The sequence below is a fragment of the Trichoplusia ni genome, chromosome 4, assembly GCF_003590095.1.
Source record: "Trichoplusia ni isolate ovarian cell line Hi5 chromosome 4, tn1, whole genome shotgun sequence".
Taxonomy (NCBI): Eukaryota; Metazoa; Arthropoda; class Insecta; order Lepidoptera; family Noctuidae; genus Trichoplusia; species Trichoplusia ni.
Window position 1 is genome coordinate 12,655,321 of NC_039481.1, and position 20,001 is coordinate 12,675,321.

Here is a 20,001-nt window from a genome sequence, read left to right on the forward strand (position 1 = left end):
TCAAAACACAAATGTTTATTGATTGCATGTACTTTCATGAATGAATATACATTCTGAATGTGATAGATCAAATCTACATAATTGGTGTTGCAGATTAGTGCAGGAAGACAATTTATTATTATTCATTTTATAATATAAGACTTGGAACATTTCTTCACATTTGACAACCTTCTTTCAATCACATATTTTTGTGTAATTGTGATTGTTTTGTAGTTTTGTACACACTGATGGCTAGTAATTACATAGTTTGAAATGAAATTTTAATGCATGTTATAATCAGTCCCATGCAACCATATTTTTATTACCAACCATTTAACCAGAGACTTATAAAAGGAAGCTGCCTTGGACTGGATGTGGAGGACAAAGGACCGGGCGTCATGGTACAACTTTTGGGAGGCTTATTTACAGTGCACAAATAGGCTGACTTCATTTATTGATTGAGCAACTTAGCAGCAACTATTATTTTATTATTCTTTGACCAAGATTTCATGAAACCAAATGAACACAATCCTAAGGATAGCAATGACACAAAATAGGCTTTTTGTTCTTTATTCTTATTATTGAAGCCAAGATATACAATGAACCTTTCAAAATACATATTTGTATTTTAATTTATTTAATATTATAATGGATGCATTGTATTAATGACGCAATGGCTGCAAGAGTATTTCTTTTAAAATGAAGAAGGAAGTCAGATAGAAAGATATGATATGAGACAGGTAAGATATTTTGCGGCAACTACAAATAAAATAATTGGGATAAGGGCAGGGGAATGATGATAATTATAATTATAGTACCTAGTGCATAAATTATGTTGATTAAATTCATAAGTTTGATTCGGTTTTAGATGAATAAACGTAATATTCCTGTTTGGATAGTATTTTATTATTAAGTAGATGTATAAATACTTCAATATAAAGGTCTCTGATAAAACGTACCATAGTATTTATAGGCACAAAGGTCAAGATACAGAAGAACAAGGATACCCACATTATGTAAAAAAGGATTTACTAGCAAAAATTGTTTTATCTTATGTGAAATGAAATATCAGATGTTTACGATTCGGTAAGTGTATATGCTACGATAAGATAATATAAATAAACAAATAGTGATACGAAAGCATAATATATCACGACCATGTAAAGCATGCTTTAAGTTTTACATCAAATTTTGAATAAAAACTATTAACAACGATGTCTGCAGAATCGTATTCGAATATGAGATATATTTTGTTGATTTTCATGAAAATATCCATACGTGAACCACTCCTAGAAAATTTTTATCAACAAAGTAAAATGATGCAGTCGCTTGTAGTACATTCTTGTCGTGAGAGGGTATTTCTAACAAAAGTATGGGTTAAATTACATTTGTAAAATTAATAGATTGCCTTTACTATGCCTGTTAATACGCTTTTCAGTTATATTTTACTTTCAAAGCAAGAAAAACAAAGAATTTTAAATAAGAAATCTCGCACAGAATTTTCTTTTAGGTTATGATTTTTACGTTCTGGATAGTATTTTCGTTCAATACAAATTGTTTTTATAGTAAAAAGTAAACTACTTACCTAGTGTCCTTACAGGGCCACTGCGTATATTACACTTGTAAATTATCACCAAATTTTCAAATTATTTCGAGGTAAACACTAGCGGGATTCGTAACGTCCAGCAAATCCGAACTAGTCAGTGCTGTTCGCTACAACTCATTTTGACAATCACTCGATTGAATCGAGAAGACTTTTCCTTTTTAATTTAAAGTACACCTTGAATTCTTATTTCATCACACACAGTTTACACATTATAGATAAAAGATATACTAACTTAAAAATCATATAATTTCCATATGATATCAAAGCTATGTAAAAGAAATATTATTTTTAGGTGTACCGGTATTCATACAAAGAATCGAGTAGAAAATCGATTTAAGCAAGCAGCACTAGACGTGTTGAATGTGTCGTATTTTTGTTTGGGGTGGGGGATTATTGTTTTTGACCAATCACAGCGCTAGAACCGGCATGAAGACGGTGGCGTGATCTTTACGTCACACTGTATATACCGCCATAGGCCAGTATAGCACAAACTAATCAATAAAATACCTCACACTAAAGAGAATACAATATGCTGAGGTGAATAGAGTTTAATTATTTTACAGATGTGGCAATTCAATGATGACTGTGTAGCTCGCTCTTGCTGCACCTTTAAGGAGATAAAAAGAATTTTGTTTTGCTTTGTTTGCTGCAGCTGCCCATGGCATCTATCGGCGTAACTATGAACTAAAATTTTATACTCGAAATTGATTTGGTTTGTTCTTTCTAAAATGATTACGAATGCATTGTTGTCAGTTTTATACGATTGAAAATTTACAATAGCTATATTTAATCGCTTATATAACCATATAACCATTTAGTTTGTTTTGGTAGTTTAGTCTCTTGCTAATGCTAGATGGCGCTTTATTTCTAATATCTAACGTATTCTCCACGATTCGTTAGTTGTTACGCCAAAAAAATATTTTTCTTCTATTACTGACTGGCTAAATGGGATTGGGCGGGTCACGTTATCCGCATGGACAGCGATCGTTGGCCCAAAGTCACCACACTATGGGAGCCATCGGATGGACGGCGCCGTCGTGGGCGACCTAGGAAGCGGTGGCGAGACGACCTCAACGCTTACCAACCAAGATGGTTCCATGCGGCCCAGAATAGAGAGTCGCGGAAGGATTTTGGGGAGGCCTTTGCCCAGCAGTGGGACACAGTAAGCTTGGAAAAAAAAAATTATCAAACAAAATAAACCCTATTCACAAATCCTAGTCTTATTTGCTGCTCCTGCTGGGTAATTGTTCAGGCGTGATTAGTAAATAACATGCTTATTATCAGTATCAGTAAGCTCCCTATTATTTTTTAATGTTTACATCATCAGAACTTGTAATTGGCTCAATGTTTAAATATAATATTGTTAACCTCTGGCTTCAGCTGCTGGTTAAAATAAATAATTATAATCAAAATAAATATAAATAATTTTGTTTATAATTATTAATTATAAATCATTATTATAATAAGCACGTCTAGATCTTTATAAAATCTTGTTGCACTTGTAACAATGGCCGCAATAAACCTATCATATGATTTCAAAGAACTTATCGGTTGTACCTGGTTGTACTGTGTCATATCTACGATGTCAAATTGACAAGCGTAAATACCAATATTTATATTCTATTTAATACCTACTTATTTCATTAATAATTATTTAGACAAAAAAAATTAAGCATGTTCAAGAACTATAAGGACATAGGCGATGTTGTTTCTCTGCTGGTTTATTGCCCTAATGATAGGAGTTATCTCCTCACTAAAGAAGCAAGCGGGGAGCTGTGGATACCTTCTAGTAAATGCGAAAAGAGCTGCTGGAAAATTACCGCCAGTAAAATTCATAATGAGGTAAGCCTGGATCATAGGCAAAGTACTTAGCTACTTCAAAAGTGGCAAACGGAGGTTTGCTAGGTTTATTGTTCTATTCTGAGGTATTAAACATATTCAAGAAGATTAAGTAAATAGCTGAAGTACTACAAGATCTTTTAATATGAATTCAGTTGTTCGGAATCGACACCATTTCTGCTTGCCACCCGCTGCGTGTGTACAAGATTTGGCTTCCGAACCACACGCTGCAATGCGTCTACCATGCCGTTTATAAAGTAACCGTCAAAAGTGATTACCGGAAGCGCTTGAAGTTCAAATCTGTAAGTACCTTCAGCTCTGTCTGTTGGCCACATGAAGGCTGTAGGTCAAAATTAGTAATTGGAGAAAAAAAATCCACATACAACCAATTAATTATAGCCAACATTTAAATATTTTTTCGGTTGCTAAGTATGCTAACTACTCGTACCCCAGTTTCCAAGTCCTGTCTTTTTGAGATCGACGCACATACTTCCTACACCTGACGCGTATTTGTTTGATATTATTATGAGGAACGATGCCTCTATTATGACAATGTAGTCAGAATTGACATGTTTTAGGGATTGTTATTTTCAAATGCCCAGGGTATGCGAAATCGGCTGCAGTGGATAAACACGGCAGACCTAGAGCGACAACGTGCTCACTCCAACCTCCGAAGCCCCGAAATTGCAGTATTCGCCTTGATGGCCATTGGAGACAACGTTAAAGATTCAGAAATTATGGTACTGAGTATTACTCTTTCCTTTATGTTAAAAAAAAAAATCGATATTTATTTTTTCGTTAATTTTACTGGTTTGCAAAACCACTAAAAATACTTTTTGCAACAACTCATAACTCCAGTTTGTACTTTATAGTACATCATTTTCACAGTTTAGCACTTTTTTTTTTGTTAATTGCAGGTGAACTTACAAGAGTTAGACTCCGGTACATTGGTTGAAATTTGTGAAGAAAATGTGATAATTGGCTCTGGTTGTTTAGCTGATGCGGCCTCTGGAGCGGTGGCCATGATGACTCCTAACGTACAACTATTGACAGCTGCCGGTTACTCCATAGAAGGTACTAGTGTCTACGAATGTAGTATCCTGCTTTATTATCGTAAAGACAACATATTTTCTTAAAAGCAAAATACTTTTCTACTCACTTGGACGTTCCAGAGAAGGATAAGATGCACTTTTAATTTAACAGATCAAGTGAGGATGTATCGAGAGTTTGTGCTCATGGTGTACCCTGCCATCTACATGAGTGTCAGCGTGTTTTCTCAGTTTATGATTGACCTTGGCTGGCAAAGGACACAATGTCCGAGTCTCTTCAGGTAAGCCACCTCGAAACACTGATAGTCTTAGAGGTTCAGTAAAGTTCAGTTTTAGACTAATATAATCCATTCTGAATCCTTGAAGGGCTGCAGATGTAACAGGCCGCGGAGGACTCTCCTTTTTAGAGCTCATGTTGTGGACAGCTGCGTTGGAACCTTCCACACAACACTCTGGCGTAGCTGCGGACATTAGGTGCAGATATATCTTCAGGTGGTATCTAACAGTGTCTCGTACCTAACAAAAATATGTAATGACTGTCAATAATCAAAAGCACTTTTGCTATACTGTAGGTACTTCGATAATAATCGCGATCAGAAGTTGGAGTACGTGGAGTTCAAAGAGTTAGTGGCAGCGGCTCGCGCCGCGCGTCAGCTGCCTATTGATGCTCTCAGCGTCGCCAGGGATGCTGACGTCTGTCTCAGGTATAAACGGTTAACTCGATATAAAGGCTGAGTTGCTTGAAGTCCACGAAGCTGCTTTATTGCAGTTGTTCTCGTTTTTCCCTCCTTTTTCAGACAACTAGGCTTACAGCCTAACTCCCAACTGCCGTTAGCAGAATTTCTGCGAGGGATCAGTGAGTTACGACTGAGAGGAACCAGTTCACTGCTGCGGGCGCCGAGAGGGATCTCATCGTACCTTGCTGATTTACAGTGAGAATATTAAAAATCTTAAATTCTTAAGTGTCATATATAATTCTAAACAAGTACTTTTTCTGACATTTTATCTTCTGTCTTAAACTTGAATGTTTTTGTAGTATCTTTAATAAGTTATGGAAATATTTTTTTTTTTAGGAATAGGGATAGGGACCAAGTAGTGGCGGGATTAAAGAGAACTACATTATCTGCAAATTCGAACAAAACCCAAGGTAGTGCTAACGGTGAAGAAAGATCTGCTAAAAACTCAGGTAATTAATTGAATAGTGATCGTTCTGGTAATCTTGTTTGAATCTGAAGTATTCTGAAACTCGTTGAATTTGCTCGGCGATGTTATTCTGACGCTAATGATGTTGCACATTATGATTGCCTAACTAATTACTTTTAGGTAAGGCTTAAACCAATTAAGTTGACAATAATTAATTTTATCTTTACGTCCTTAAATGGCTCCATTGGCGTCCCGAGTCGATGCATTATGTTTTGTGGACCGAGGAAGGGCAGCTTCTTATTTTTCCTCCACAGGCTGAAGTTGGTTCATGAATTAATGACCTTACAGCCTTATTTACAAAAAAAAGACAAATAAATTGCAAACGGTGGAACGCGCAGCTGTGGTGTTAAAGGTATCATATCTCCTGTGGCCGATAGTGTATTGGAATTTTTAACGCTTTATAATCGAGCTGGGAACTTGCAGGCACGGCGCCGGCGGCGAGCGGCGGGCCGGCGGAGGGCACGCGCGCGTCGGGCGGGCCGCGCGCCTCGGGCGGCCTGCAGGCTGCGTGCCACACCGCGCGCCCGGACTACTGCGTGGCCGTGTTCACCGTGCGCATGCGCCGCCGCCCGCCCAACGAGATGCTCGAGCTCAACAACTTTGATGGTAAATTGCAACTATTAAGAATCAAATACGGCTCCGACCTGCCGGTTTCTGAGAAGGCTGGTCAATTAACAAGACACAAGCAAAGCAGACGATTAACGTCCATAATACAACCCAACAAGTTTTTTATTCATATTAAGTGTAATGTTTTATTGCACAGTCCGAATGTTTTCTTAACTGCACTGAAATGAACTTAACAGTTCTTTATCCAGAAGACGCCGTGAGTCCTTCGACGGCGCGACTCATGGTGGCAGCCGTGCAGTCGTTTGACGTCCTCGGTCCCAGTTCGGTTCCCGTGGAGGCTCTAGCTGCTGTGCATTATTTTGCTAGCACTATTGAAAAGCCACAAGCAAGTATTTTGCTCTACTTACCATAAACTGAAATCCATAGGTTCACAATTAGATATTGTCCAGTCAGTTATTCATAGAAAAAAGGTAGGTAGCTAAATCCCGAAGAACACATTGGAATTAGCTTGATATTTTATACGATTGTTAAAAAAAAAGGGTGCATAAAGTTTAAATTCTTAAAAAAATAGTTAGACATATGTTCATAAGTCTAAACGCTCCTGCGTAGGTTTGTGGCCAATAAGTACCTACAGGTATTACTTTTCAAAGTGCAAAAAATCTTATTCCTTCTACTGCTCTTACTAATCCTTAAGTTATCTTAACCACTATTCAATAGAAACTGTTTATGTTAGAGGCGTCCTTCAGGCGGCAGCATGCTCCACATGTCCAAACAAGCTTGGTCCTGGACGCTACCGTCCGAGGAGGTGGCCATGGGGTCCCTGCTGCTGCGCCTCGCTGAGGCAGTTCGTCCGATCTGTGCCAAAGAACCGAGACTACTCAGACTTGCTTCCCCTGTCTATGCTGTCGGTGAGGACCTATTTGTCAGATAATTTCACCATGGTAGCAAGGACAGAATCATGTAGCAGTATTTATTGAATCGAATGGGCCTTTTTAACTATGAATTCACACTTTTATGTAACTTGTTATAGTCGTACCTAACCCTAGCTAGCTAACACAATACATTTATTCCAAGATATTGTCTTCTTTCTTATCTTGTCTGTCAACTTGGGCACCCATTCCCGACTTTGTTGCCGTGAAGGTGACCTGCACGGCAACTTGAGCGCCCTGCTGTCCATGGAGTCGGCGCTGTGGCCGGGCGGGCTGGCGCTGGCGGCGGCGCGCATCCTGTTCCTGGGGGACTACGTGGACCGCGGCGCGCACGGGACCGAGCTCATGGCCTACCTGCTGGCCGCCAAGCTGCAGCGGCCCGAGGCCGTGCTCATGGTGCGCGGCAACCACGAGACCAGGGACATACAGAAGATGTTCACCTTCTACAAGTATGCAAAATGGCTACCTATCCATGGTTCTGATCATCCTAATATGCAAAGATTTGGTTGGAATATCCTACTAGGCATTTAAATCGTATCCTCGGTTTAATCGGTTAGTATTTGTAATTTATTTTTCTATTACAGTGAATGTATTATGAAATATGGGGATTCTGAAGGCAATAAAATATGGACCGCGATCAATAATGTGTTTGATGTGCTCCCGTTGGCAGCTGTTGTCGATGAAAAGGTAAAGATTGACTAAAGAATTAATTATTCTACTTATCTAAAACCGAAAAACTAAAACCTTTGCCGAAACCATGCTTCCTATGCGTTATGCTTCCCTAGTAGGTATCTTCCAGTGGAAAGTTTATAGGCACATATCAAGTATGGATGCAAAAATCGCCACAAGTTTTATGATCGCATATAAATCATCAATAAGCTACCAGTACAACTATAATTTGTTTGTTAGGTGTTTTGCTGCCACGGAGGAATCCCACCTCCCTGGGTATGCCCTCTCATAACTGCCATCGATAAGATACCTGTGCCACTGACAAAGCCAGCCGAACAGAGCTCAATTGCTTGGGAGCTGTTGTGGAACGATCCTATCAAGTTAGTAGCTGCATTTATTCTGAAAAAGTATACCCAGTGGATACTGTGAATTCTCTAATAGTCACTTTATACAAAAATAACGGAATGTAGGTGTCCACCAGCTGAAATTTACAATCTTTAACTTTCAAACGTATGATGGGAAATTTTCAGGAGAGTATATTTTCATTTTAAATGAGTGATTAAACTTAATGCTACCTGACTGCTGCCAAATTATGCGTACAGGCCAAACAAGATGACAGCGACGCTGCAGCTAGAGCTGGCTTCCAACGAGGGCTTCGCGGCGAACGCCAAGCGCGGCACCGGCCACGTGTTCGACCAGAACGCGCTCGACCGCTTCCTGCTCGCCAACCAGCTGTCGCACGTCGTGAGGGCACATGAAATGCACCAGAGTGGATTCATGGTAACACCACCTTTATATTCACTTTACACCACTTTACGACAGTTTGACGGCAGCTGACTGCTGAGTTGTCGAGTGGTTGAGAACACCATGCCAAACCATTGCGGACGCGGACCACGGAGCGCGACGTATGCGTGTCCTTGTGCATGCGGCTTGAAAGAAGCAAATATTTAACGCTAGAGTCGTTTAAAAAATCTTATCAGGCGAAGTCTCATAATCCTTAAGCAATCATGTATTTACTTTAACTTAAAAACTATTCCAGTGCCAGCTCCGAGGGCGGCTGATATCAGTGTTCTCGTCGTACCGTTACTGCGGCGGCAGTAATGACTCCGGCGTCGCTCTCCTCGAGGGCGGGAAGCTTCGCCTGCTGCGGGTCAATGCAGACTGACAGATCCACACGCCAATGATACGTAGCACGAGCGGTTTTAAGCACTCGTTAGTCGTTAGCTATTAATATAATACTAGCATGCCAAATTCAAAAGATGTTTATGTAATGTCCCAAATTAGGTATTACATGTTGTTCCTAAGAATCTATCCTGAGTGTAAATTAATGTAACTGAAGTGTGTACTTGCGACATCTTTTTTTAATAAATTCAAGGATCTATGTTGAAAATAAAATACAAGAGGATTTTAAATTCTTTTATTTATTATTCCGTCACTTGAAAAACTTCGGATAACCTTTACAGGCAAAACAAAATGTCTAATTTATAATTATATGAATTAAGTTAGTTTAACTTACATTTTTTTTATAATACAGAGAGATACTTATTGCTAGGACTAACGGCCGATTTCCATGACACAAACAGAGAAAATCTATCAATCATCACCATAAATACAAACGCGAGTTCGATACATACGAAATTAAGCACAAATTATAAGTAAAAGCTTTAGGAATGAAAAATGTACAACTAATATTATGTATACTCTGCTAACTGGACCAATTGATATTACAATTGTTGTCAGCTTTGTTATAAACAGCGCCAGCGAAGTAGTGTTCGATTAAACTAGATTTACTTTGTAATAGGGTATTGGACTAATACAATTTAATTAGTTCCGCCAGTTGCATTTGCTAATATTGGACTCTGTATCCAATATTTTCAAATTTATCAGGCAGCTATTTATAGTATCAAATAAATAAATATTACTAGGATTAAACGCACTAAGGATGGTCAAACGTATGTGTTTTTTTTATAATAACGTATTCAACATTTTTGACAAATTTATCTGAGAGCCTAATTGGATTTATAGTCAAAAACACCCTATTTAGACAGTTGCGCCCTTAATTACAATATCCCGTCTTTGACGAATACAGGTAAATCAGGTCTAACGCGCGAAGTAGTACCTCTCTAAACTATGAAAAATCATTTAGAACACAGAATACATTATTAACTATCTTATTTTCTATATGCTACTTCTATTCATCCACATACATTCGTCACATCAGAGTCATCCAATTATACATTTTATCACAAATAATTATAAGATAGCCTTTGTTCCAGTGGATTTTCTTTGTTTTTGTCATGGATCATTAGATAACGCTAAAATATTATCATGAGAAACCTGACAAGTACGTATTGTCTATTTGACTGACTTTGAGTACTTTGTATTAATAATGTAAGTACAGTTTAGGTGTACGATTTCAAATAAGAAAATAGGTGTAACGCCTTATATAGCAATCAAATCAAAGAAGTTTTTCTTAATAATATCAGAATTAAAAAATAACAGTTACTTTGATCCATATTGGGCATTAATCATTATATTATCGATCTTATTTTTACAATAGTAGAACTATGAGAAAATTTAATTATTTGTTATCCACCATACATAAACAGTACTTCAATTGGAATTTGTTTTTTTTTATTATATAAATAGTAGCTTTCGAAACTGACCGTTACAATTTGAGTACGATCTGTCAAGATAATCCATATTTTTGATTCTTAGAACAAGTGGGAATGAAATATTTTATATACAAAGTGTGAATATATTACGTTTACGCGAAGCTTAATATCTCAATAAGGAGTTTAATATATACTTATTAATGTTAATTATTCACAAATTATCTTTTCGCTGGTGAATACTATTTATTCATCTTGAAGCTGTGACGTTAATAATCTTCATTTTATGGCATAGAAGAAATTCGGGCCAATGTCTCAATATATATTTAATACTTCGACTGACTAGTTAACTACTGCAAGGCCGGTCGAGGTCCCCGTACATATAATTTGATGATTTACAATCCAAATATTGCTCGTATACAAACATCAATTATCTTTACATCTTTACAATTTTATTTTTACTCTTTTAAGTATAAATGAAAGCTACGCGTAAACGCACAAGAAGGATGTCACGTGAAATGTCTTAAATTAAGATAAACCAGTTTCTTTCATACCTACATATATAAACAATCATCTCAGACTTAGACCAGACAATATGTCGGTTACTCGTTAAAACTCTCCATAACAGTTAGTGAAGTATTTATTTTAACGATCTTTATATTATTTAATAATTACTTTATCTACTTTTGTGAAAATTTACAGACTCGTGAAATCTATGTTTTATTAACATTCTGTTATATTTGATTGTTATCAAATGCTAATCTATATTCTTTACAATGAAGAGACAAGTTTTAATTCAATGGAAGTATTGAGATTTCTTCTCTATAGATTTCACTCACAAATAACTTTCCAGTATTGGATAGAGTATTTGTTTCTTCCTGGGATGACACCATCATTATTCCTTATCCAATTATATTTTGACTCTAGAATAATGTGCATCACTTTAGTGCGCCTGCTAGTACTCTTAGCTAGCTAACTTACAGACAGAGCTGATCATTATACTCTTATTAGGTTGTAACATACCGTGTGCTGATAAGTGCAGTACCATCGTTATGTGCCGAGCTGGGCCCGGAGCAGGCTACAGCAGGCTGCAGCAGGCCACAGCAGGCCACAGCAGGCCACAGCAGGCCACAGCAGGCTACAGCAGCAGGCGGCCGGCGAGGATCTCGAGCGCGGCCTTGCGGCGCAGGTAGGGCATGTGCGCCTGCGAGAAGCTGTAGCCCGCGCCGCGACACGAGAACTCCGCGAACGTGCACGCGAACATGCCGCAGTCGCTGCCGTTCATCTGCTGCGGGATGTCCTGCAGGGCAAGCACGCTTACATCAACTACCATGCACAACATTTGCACATGGAATAATCATATTTTATGTATTAACTTTATTTTTTATGAACTAAAAGTGTAGATAAATCTTCCACATTTTCAGAATAGAATATAAAGGATTAGTTTCAACACCATAGAAATACATTAGTGAGACAATAATCTCCTTATAAACATTTTGATATTTCTTGCAAACATAATTTTCTCTCCATACCTTGAGACACTCAGTCTTCCAGCCGCTGTCGTCGAAAGGCGCGGCCTTCTTGTCCTGGTGTTCGTCGCGCAGATACTGCAGCAGCGCGTCCAGACAGGCCTGGTTGCGGCCGCCCATGCTGTCGAGGTAGTTGATCTTCTTGTTGCGGAAGTCCACCAGGCTCAGGCACCAGTGCACGCCCAGGTGCACAGGGACCACCATCAGGTCGTGCGCAAAGATATCCACCTACAATTTGATCATAGTTTTTTTATATTAATCAACGACCAATTAGAACAAAGCTATGTGGGGAAATTCTTAGCTTGAATACAAGAGGTAATTGATTAGCCCGCAAGATCTCAGGCAGCCTAATTACTAAAGTAAATTATAAGATTAAACTCGTCTTCGTAAGTTAGTTTGGTTAAACGTAACCAAGTATTTTTCAGAAAACAAGCACCCTGACTTTGATATAGACTTTTGGGTGTACTATCTACAGTAGCTATACATACACTCAGACTATCAGCTGCTCAGCAAATCGACAGTCAGCTTCTTATTCATTGCTCCTTTAGTTTAACAGCAGAGACACAGATACGGCTGCGCCCGATTCGCCGCACATTCGGTATTTTTTTATGCCCTGTTAGGATGGACATCTAAGTTGACCTTTTTGCAGTTATCAAATTGTTCAAGTGACAACGGTATACTCGAATCAAGTTAAAAGGAAATTGATGTATTTGTTATGTAGTATAACATCCGTCTAAAAGGTCATCTTAGGGCCGACAGAGTATAAAACTAAAATCTAGCTAGACATCGTCGTCATAAAGGGCTAGTGCCTATCATCTAACTTTACTGAATATAAGGTATACCGGAAGATACGCGCGACAAAAATTACGCTGTCGTTAGTAGTTTAAATATTATAATATCAAAGCACAGTGATGCCATGCCAATAATGCTACAATTTAAAACGTAACTTAAGTAAAACCATTTTAAATATGTCATACTGTACCTTTCTCGTCCACCTTCTTAGTCCAGCCTGCCCACTCTGCATGAGCTTGGGGTAGAAGAATGTATTTGTGCAGTACACCTTCGGTAAGTCTTTCCGCTCCTCACTTCTCTGCATTAACAGGTTCATGTAGAAGTTTATCACTTCATCATTCAGCCAGTTTAGACCTGACAGGGTTTGCAGGTCCCGCCTGGAAATAAAGAGATTAAATATGTTACAACTATTGTGGATATTACTTCATAATGAACCTGACTTTTTTTCTTATGAATTATGATGTTTTCATCTCTCAGAAGGATCTTGGTTATCAATAATGATGCATGTAACAAACCTGTGTATTCTTAAATTAAACTTCTCGACCAGCAGCTGGCCGGGAGGGCCGGGCCCCAGAGCCCTGTTGACGAGTTTCTCCTGCTCGGGCGTGAGCGGCGGCAGCTCCACAGTGGGCTGCGGCTCCTCATAGATACTCTCCGGTATGCTGAGCTCATACTTAAGCTTGTGCTCTAAATGAGCTATCTTTTGTTCACTATTCACTTTTGATATGATATCTGACTCTCGTCTAGCATCTTTAAGCAGCTCCTGAGTCTCTTGCAGTTTTTTTCTATACTTAGAATCTAATTTGGACAACCAGTTTGTAGAAGTGACCTCCTTATCTCTGTATGAGTCTTTCAATGTATTCACGGGGTCAATCTTCATTGAAGATGTTGTGGATGACTCTGACGGAACTATTTCTACTTCAGAATCTGAAGAGTTTATGGAAGCTACTGTAATAGGATCATATTCTTTTGATGCATCATTTTCTTTCTCAGCAAGCAGATCACTCTCTACGAGTTTTATTTCGTTTAGCGCGCTTTTCTGGGATTTTCGCGTCAACCTGAATGATGCTGCATCATCTACCAGATTAATGTGTTCCATAGACTTAGTATTGGGTTTCATTGAACCTGCTACTCGCCGAATCAGTTCCTGATAATTTCTTTTTTCGTCCAAATTGAACACTTCTGATAGTGTTGTCCTACAGTTACCATTTACACCTAAAAATCTATTTCTTGAAATTGACGAGAGTGTTGAAGATGTGGGTTTAGTGGATTGCATCCATCTTGGTAGAGGGGTTGGCGGTTTTTTGTAAGACTTGGTAATGCCAGGAGGTGCCTTAAACTTTGTGAATGATCTAGGAGACAGGTTCAACATGCTTCTATCGTTGGACCTTCTGCTTAATTTAAGGTATACAGGTTCTGAAGTTTCTGAGGAGTCTGCAGAGTTTTGGCTACTTTTGGCAAGGAAGTACTGGTATGGTTTGGTTGGTGGCGGGGTGGTGACTTTCTTCACTATGATAACATCATTATCTTGGTTTTGCTCACTGTCCTCAGCATCTAAATCTATGTAAACCCTAGTCGGTTTCTTGATTGGTTGGTCTGGTTTTGTTTCCACCCACGTTACCTACAAAACAGAATAAAAAATTTATAATTTTACTACATATTGAACAATTTATTTAGACAGCGCAGAAGAGACAAATTTCTAACAAAATTATGTTGGTAGAGTATAAAGGTGACTGCATATTCAAACTACAAGTGGTAAAGATAACATGCAGCCAACCTGTAGAGAAAACAACCTACAGCATTGAAATGAAACTACTTTTACGGATTTTATTGCGGTTTAATTTTTTATTTTAGTTCCCAACGTTTCAACACCTTTGCAGGTATCATGGTCACGGGCAGACTGTCCGTGACCATGATACCTTCCAATGTCTAACATTCATGTAAACCTAAGAAACCTACAGTATATGTAAAACATATAAGTGAAGGGAGTGATTCCACATCTAAATTTGCATATCTTAAGAACTTTTATGTATCTCAATTATTTGTTGAGTAACTAACTGAAATGAGTACCAAATATGTACTCTTAAGTAGTTTTACAGTAAATATAGCTTTCTATATTAAATTAAAAGTCTGATTGTCAGCTCTATTTTCAAGTTGATCAAATTAAGTTTGTGCTAAACTTACTTCTGGTTCATCATTGTCATCATCTAACACCGCATGCACTACAGGTCTTACTGGAGTATGCATGCGGGGCTTCCTTGTGGGGGTTGCGGGCCCATTCTCTGTTACACCCACAAGTTGGATTGGCACAGTCCTCACTCGTGACTTGCGAGGCTCATTTGGTGTAGATGTGCTTGGCCGGCCCTCTAACTGTATTGGCACATATCTTACATTCTTAGGTTTTTCCTCCTCTTTTTCCCAATCATCTAAAAAGACTACAATAATAGTCATACATTAGAAAATTATACATTAATGATCACTTAAATCTTGACCAGGTCATGCAAAACTGAAAGTGAATTTACTTACAGCATTTTTCCATAAGTGCGGAATGCCAAGAGTAAAAAAATGTTAAATATCAGGTATGATACTTAAGATATTTGCTTCCTTGTTAACTATTTGCAATTATTTAAAAACATAAGCAGCTTTAACAAGTAGGAACATAAATACAAAGTCTTTACAAAATTTCTAGGAAGTTTCATCTTGTCAATAAACAGTGATTTTGCAAGGAACATATTAGTCTTAGGTTACCTTACTAATAGGACACAAAATGAAGTTGCTATAGTTTTAATACATACCATTTGTAGACATGACGCTAGGGAAATTAGTTTTCTTCAACTGTTTGAGTCTCTTGAGGGCCGGTGTTTCATCGTCGGACGAGAAATCATCGTCGGCCCTAGAATACAATAAAACGTTTAAAACCCTCACGTTGCATTGTTTTGATCACAATAACTGATTTCAACACTCACTTCCAAAACTTAGCAGCGAGTTTCAGAGACACTGAATACATTTTGTATGGCTTTACCAATGTAATACAAATGATTTTACATCGACTTTGCCGCCATAACTAGTGTTGTAAACATGTAATGTCATACCTGTCGCGTTTGAAGCTTGTTCTTATCGGCGGAGTATCTTCGCACAGACCTAGAAGACTACGAACATAAGCCACTACGGACTTCATTTTAAACATATTTTGTTTCCATCACCTGTTTTGGTAGTCTTTTTGAAGGAATTGCAACAAACGGTACTCAACCTCAAATAATAGAAAAGACAACTGTGCAGCACCATAAACAATAACTAAAGTTTATTTCAACAGTAGTGAGTGAAAGCGACGTTCAGTCATCATTCAATAATTTGTAGGTTAAAACCATATTGTCTATGGACAAATTAGGCGCTTACAAATCGATACTTTTTGCTACTCAAAATGTTTGCTTTTAATTAATTTTATTATAAACTAAAAAAGTGCTACCCACATAAATAAACAATTTCATATAATTTAATAGGTGGTATAAGGTTATTAGTAAGCTTTTTTATTAGTTAGGAGGCAAACGAGCAGACTCCAAATTGATCAAAGCTATCAGTTTGCCAACACAACCAATAATAAGTAAATAATAGGTGGTCGAAGTATTTTTAAAACAGTCGATCTGTCTGCTCCTTTGCCCCCTAGCTATCAAAAAGACCCTGCTAATAACTTTATACCAGTTATATTACTATGCCGCGGTGCAACAGATATTATTAAAATAAGAATTGCAGCAAGGCAGACTACCCTGAGTACTCCAAACAAACATAATATCATCACTTAAAGGAGAGTTAACAGTGTTTTGTTAATTGCCCGATCATAAAACAATAACTACAGTTTTGAAAATTAAACTTGTTAGCTTTATTAGTAGCTAGTATTTGGTATCAAGGGTCAGAAAAATAATATAATTTTCATAAAACGCTGCAAACCTGAGGGACCATCACCGGTCTTAGGAATACTATTATGGTTGTAGAAACGTAACAGCCGCTCTACGCCGTGTATTGGACACGGTACAGAGCGACATGTCTTTCCACACCAGCAATAAAATTACTTTAAGACGGGAAAATTACTACTTTATCTTTACGGAGCTGTAGGCCGCCTTGGCCGTCATTTATGTTAAGGTGCGTGCTGCTCATGCAGCCGCTCGACGCTTGTTTTCTGCGAAATATATGGGCACGTGTGGCGACCTGTGGTAGCGACAAACCAGATTTGTCGCTGCAAACGAGCATGGAGCGGCTGCATGAGGCCACACCTTTAAAAGCCGATTTTGCCTGTGACGTCATTTTAAGGTGTCCGCTAATTATACTAGTCCAATCGACTAACCGATAGATTTTAAAAAATTGTATTGTTTGTTGTGTCTGTAAAATATTCTAGGTCTGAGCGTTTAAGATTTGCGCTCATACGCTTACCTTAGGCGCTTACTAACCTGGGATTCAAACTTGCTAATTTTGTGTCAAATGTGAATGTCACTACGAAGTCAAAACAGCGTGCTTTCAGCTTTAAATTGTAAACAATCGTTGCATTACATTGAAAATTATAGTTGTAAGACAAATAGAACTACCTACTACTTATTCTTATCTATGAATACTATCTAACGTGGTTATGCTACTATAATAGTGATTAATTTGCTTTGTACCATTACGGAAGGATCTTAATATTTAACTTCTGCTAAATACACACAGAAAGATACCTATATCTTTCTTGATAACAATATTAGCATTAATAAATCAATATGCTGCAGCCAATAAAACACATTTTGAAGGAAAAACTTATAATATTAGCTAGTGGATCGCCAAGACGGAAAGAATTAATTGAAAATATTGTAAGTTGATTATAGCTGCTGATTATCTTTGGTATTTTAACTGTCTGTCATCATTGTTGTATCGTTTTGTTAATTTACTTTTAGGGTTTAAAAGTAGAACTTTGTCCATCATTGTTTGAAGAGGATCTTGATCCAAAGAACTTTAGCAGCTTCTCAGAGTTTGTGGAGGAGACTGCATTGCAGAAGGTTCTAGAAGTTGAGAACAGGTTAAAATCATCAGGTCGGATACCAGATGTAGTTATCGGCGCCGACACTATGGTCACTCTAGATAAGGAAATGTTTGGAAAACCTACTTCAGAAGAAGAAGCTTTTCAAATGTTATCACGGTATGATTTAATTCATTCTTAAAAGTACATTACACTAATACTAGGATGTTTTTCTAAAGCTTAGGATGCTTATGGAACTGAGCTAAGTTCCATAAAAAGTTTGGAATGTGCTTCACCTCTTTGCACATTGCCAAAGTATATATGTGGTCTTGTACTAACCGCGTCTGTATATTATCTAATTGCTACATATTTACCAAGTATGAATAGGAGTTTTATTGTTGCAGCTTATCAGGTAGGGGGCACACAGTATACACAGGTGTAGTTATTAAATCTGTGGACAAAGTTATTAAGTTCACTGAAAAAACTGATGTAGTGTTCGGGAAGTTAGAGGAGCAGCAGATTAGAGGATACATAGCTACTGGAGAACCTATGTAAGTGTGTTCAACACTTAGTTAACAACTTAACTATATTGTGTGTTGAATTAAGTTTGTCAACTTTCAGATGTTGTAAAAAAGAATTTTATGATGTCTTGGTCATTGTTGGCTTATTTCAACACAATTTTTTTTAGGATGAATAAGTTTTTGGTACAGCGAAGCCTTGTGTCACTTTTTGAATTTTTCGAATAATAATTTTATTAAATGTACCTACTCAATTAAAACAATTATTTTTAGGGACAAAGCTGGCGGGTATGGCATCCAGGGAGTAGGCGGCACTTTTGTGGAGAAGGTGGAAGGAGATTACTTCACAGTTGTTGGACTGCCTCTATACAGACTCTGCTCCGTCATATATGATATGTATAAACATCAAATATGATGACATGTAGTACAAATGTAGGCATGTTTTAACTTTGCATTGTGATATAAAACATTACCTTGATGGTTAGATCACTTAGATAAATTTTAATTGTACAATAGTCAAAGAATCAATGTGATTGCAATAGTGTTGCTTAGTTGTAAGTAGTCCCAGTGTAATGTAAGGCAGTGGTAGACAGTGGTATTAAGACTATATATTTTTATGGTAAACCCTTAAAGCTTCAAAACCATTTTGTGACTTAATTTATTTATTTGTATTGTTACCAGACATTAGTATTTACTAGAATATGTTCCTATTTCATACTGTTAACATTGTTATGACATTTTCTATGTTAAAATATAATGAATTTGTTTAGAACTACAGTTTATCATTTTTAATTTAATAGATCAATATAAATAAAAGGCAGTTTCATAGTTGGCACCAATAAAACCTATAATAAAATTAAAGGTAAGAAAAATTCAATAAAGTGTGAATAACCCAAAAGCGCCGTTTGAACAGGTACGTTGGAAATAGTATGTTAATAATTTAGTGATGTTACGCTAGATGGCGCTGACATATTGCGCCTTCTCGCTTTATACAATCTATACTGTTATGTTAATGTAACTTGGCAACAAACCGAACACGGGGCGTATTCAAAAATAAATAGTGATTGTTTTCAGTTAAGCATTACTATAAAAAATACCTAAAGTTGTTAATTCAACCTCCTTACCTAAAGTAACCGTCATGAGAAGCTATAAATTTTGTAAACAAGTGTTCAGGAGTTCACAACATTTGGACCAACAAAAAAAATGAATTTGTTTAAGATTTAATAAATTATTAAGTAACAAATATTAATTAACATAAATATTATTTAAGAATAATTATTCGTCAGATTCAGATGTTTCCATTTCTGTGTCAGAATCAGTGACATGTATCACGAAGCTGTCTACAGTTTTATCAATCATCTCATCGATTTTGGAATAAAAATTATCTTCTTCCTTGATAACATGCTCCACACAACGCTTCCAATTTTCCGAAGTAATCTGCTGCAGTCCCTCTTGTAATAATTGTTTTACCTCGTCAAATTTAAAATTTGTATTTTTGCGAGCAACATATCCTTTTACGTTGGCCCAAATTAGCTCAATTGGATTAAGCTCACAATGATATGGCGGGAGTCTCAATACTTCCACCTTATATTTTTTTGCAAGCTCGTCCACTACATAAGTTTTAAAATTGTCTTTAACATTTTTTACTTTTAGCAGTAATAAAAAAGTGATAACGAAACAATAACAAAATTAACAATAACAACCAGATCCGCGATATATGCAAAG

The 20,001-nt window shown here is 37.3% G+C and overlaps 4 protein-coding genes across 4 annotated transcripts in view; 2 read left to right on the forward strand and 2 right to left on the reverse strand.

Annotated features, from left to right (window-relative positions):
- LOC113493061 (long-chain-fatty-acid--CoA ligase 4) overlaps positions 1-1,650 on the reverse strand; it is a 44,026-nt gene extending 42,376 nt beyond the window's left edge. Inside the window, exon 1 of the mRNA XM_026870854.1 lies at positions 1,565-1,650. The gene's annotated coding sequence lies outside the window, so the exon portion shown is untranslated. The remainder of the gene's footprint in view (positions 1-1,564) is intronic.
- A 120-nt stretch (positions 1,651-1,770) lies between these two features.
- On the forward strand, positions 1,771-9,246 carry LOC113493059. Its single transcript, XM_026870852.1, has 18 exons — positions 1,771-2,122; positions 3,244-3,427; positions 3,580-3,726; positions 4,027-4,164; positions 4,342-4,498; positions 4,628-4,754; positions 4,840-4,965; positions 5,046-5,177; positions 5,271-5,405; positions 5,547-5,659; positions 6,100-6,282; positions 6,480-6,628; positions 6,977-7,151; positions 7,384-7,621; positions 7,757-7,859; positions 8,082-8,221; positions 8,444-8,621; positions 8,881-9,246. The coding sequence occupies exons 1-18, from the start codon at positions 2,115-2,117 to the stop codon at positions 9,004-9,006; spliced, it is 2,559 nt and encodes an 852-aa protein (XP_026726653.1). The 5' UTR covers positions 1,771-2,114; the 3' UTR covers positions 9,007-9,246.
- LOC113493062 (sentrin-specific protease 1-like) lies at positions 9,245-16,094 on the reverse strand. The gene is made up of 7 exons (XM_026870858.1): positions 15,867-16,094; positions 15,570-15,667; positions 14,959-15,209; positions 13,290-14,395; positions 12,965-13,151; positions 11,986-12,210; positions 9,245-11,753 (listed from the first exon to the last, which is right to left on the reverse strand). The coding sequence occupies exons 1-7, from the start codon at positions 15,959-15,961 to the stop codon at positions 11,592-11,594; spliced, it is 2,124 nt and encodes a 707-aa protein (XP_026726659.1). The 5' UTR covers positions 15,962-16,094; the 3' UTR covers positions 9,245-11,591.
- Positions 16,095-17,124: 1,030 nt separating this feature from the next.
- LOC113493066 (septum formation protein Maf) lies at positions 17,125-19,048 on the forward strand. The gene is made up of 4 exons (XM_026870864.1): positions 17,125-17,612; positions 17,697-17,938; positions 18,163-18,309; positions 18,550-19,048. The coding sequence occupies exons 1-4, from the start codon at positions 17,523-17,525 to the stop codon at positions 18,689-18,691; spliced, it is 621 nt and encodes a 206-aa protein (XP_026726665.1). The 5' UTR covers positions 17,125-17,522; the 3' UTR covers positions 18,692-19,048.
- The last annotated feature ends 953 nt before the right edge of the window (positions 19,049-20,001 follow it).

Excerpts from the sequence above, each read along its gene's own strand:
- LOC113493059 (XM_026870852.1), top strand. Across the intron at positions 3,428-3,579 it reads CCAGTAAAATTCATAATGAG|TTGTTCGGAATCGACACCAT; the intron begins GTAAGCCTGGAT and ends ATATGAATTCAG. Across the intron at positions 4,165-4,341 it reads TTAAAGATTCAGAAATTATG|GTGAACTTACAAGAGTTAGA; the intron begins GTACTGAGTATT and ends TGTTAATTGCAG.
- LOC113493062 (XM_026870858.1), bottom strand. The coding sequence starts at position 15,961 with ATGTTTAAAATGAAGTCCGTAGTGGCTTATGTTCGTAGTCTTCTAGGT. Across the intron at positions 13,152-13,289 it reads TTTAATTTAAGAATACACAG|GCGGGACCTGCAAACCCTGT; the intron begins GTTTGTTACATG and ends CTTTATTTCCAG. Across the intron at positions 11,754-11,985 it reads GGAAGACTGAGTGTCTCAAG|GACATCCCGCAGCAGATGAA; the intron begins GTATGGAGAGAA and ends CTTGCCCTGCAG.
- LOC113493066 (XM_026870864.1), top strand. The coding sequence starts at position 17,523 with ATGCTGCAGCCAATAAAACACATTTTGAAGGAAAAACTTATAATATTA. Across the intron at positions 17,613-17,696 it reads AAGAATTAATTGAAAATATT|GGTTTAAAAGTAGAACTTTG; the intron begins GTAAGTTGATTA and ends ATTTACTTTTAG. Across the intron at positions 18,310-18,549 it reads ATAGCTACTGGAGAACCTAT|GGACAAAGCTGGCGGGTATG; the intron begins GTAAGTGTGTTC and ends AATTATTTTTAG.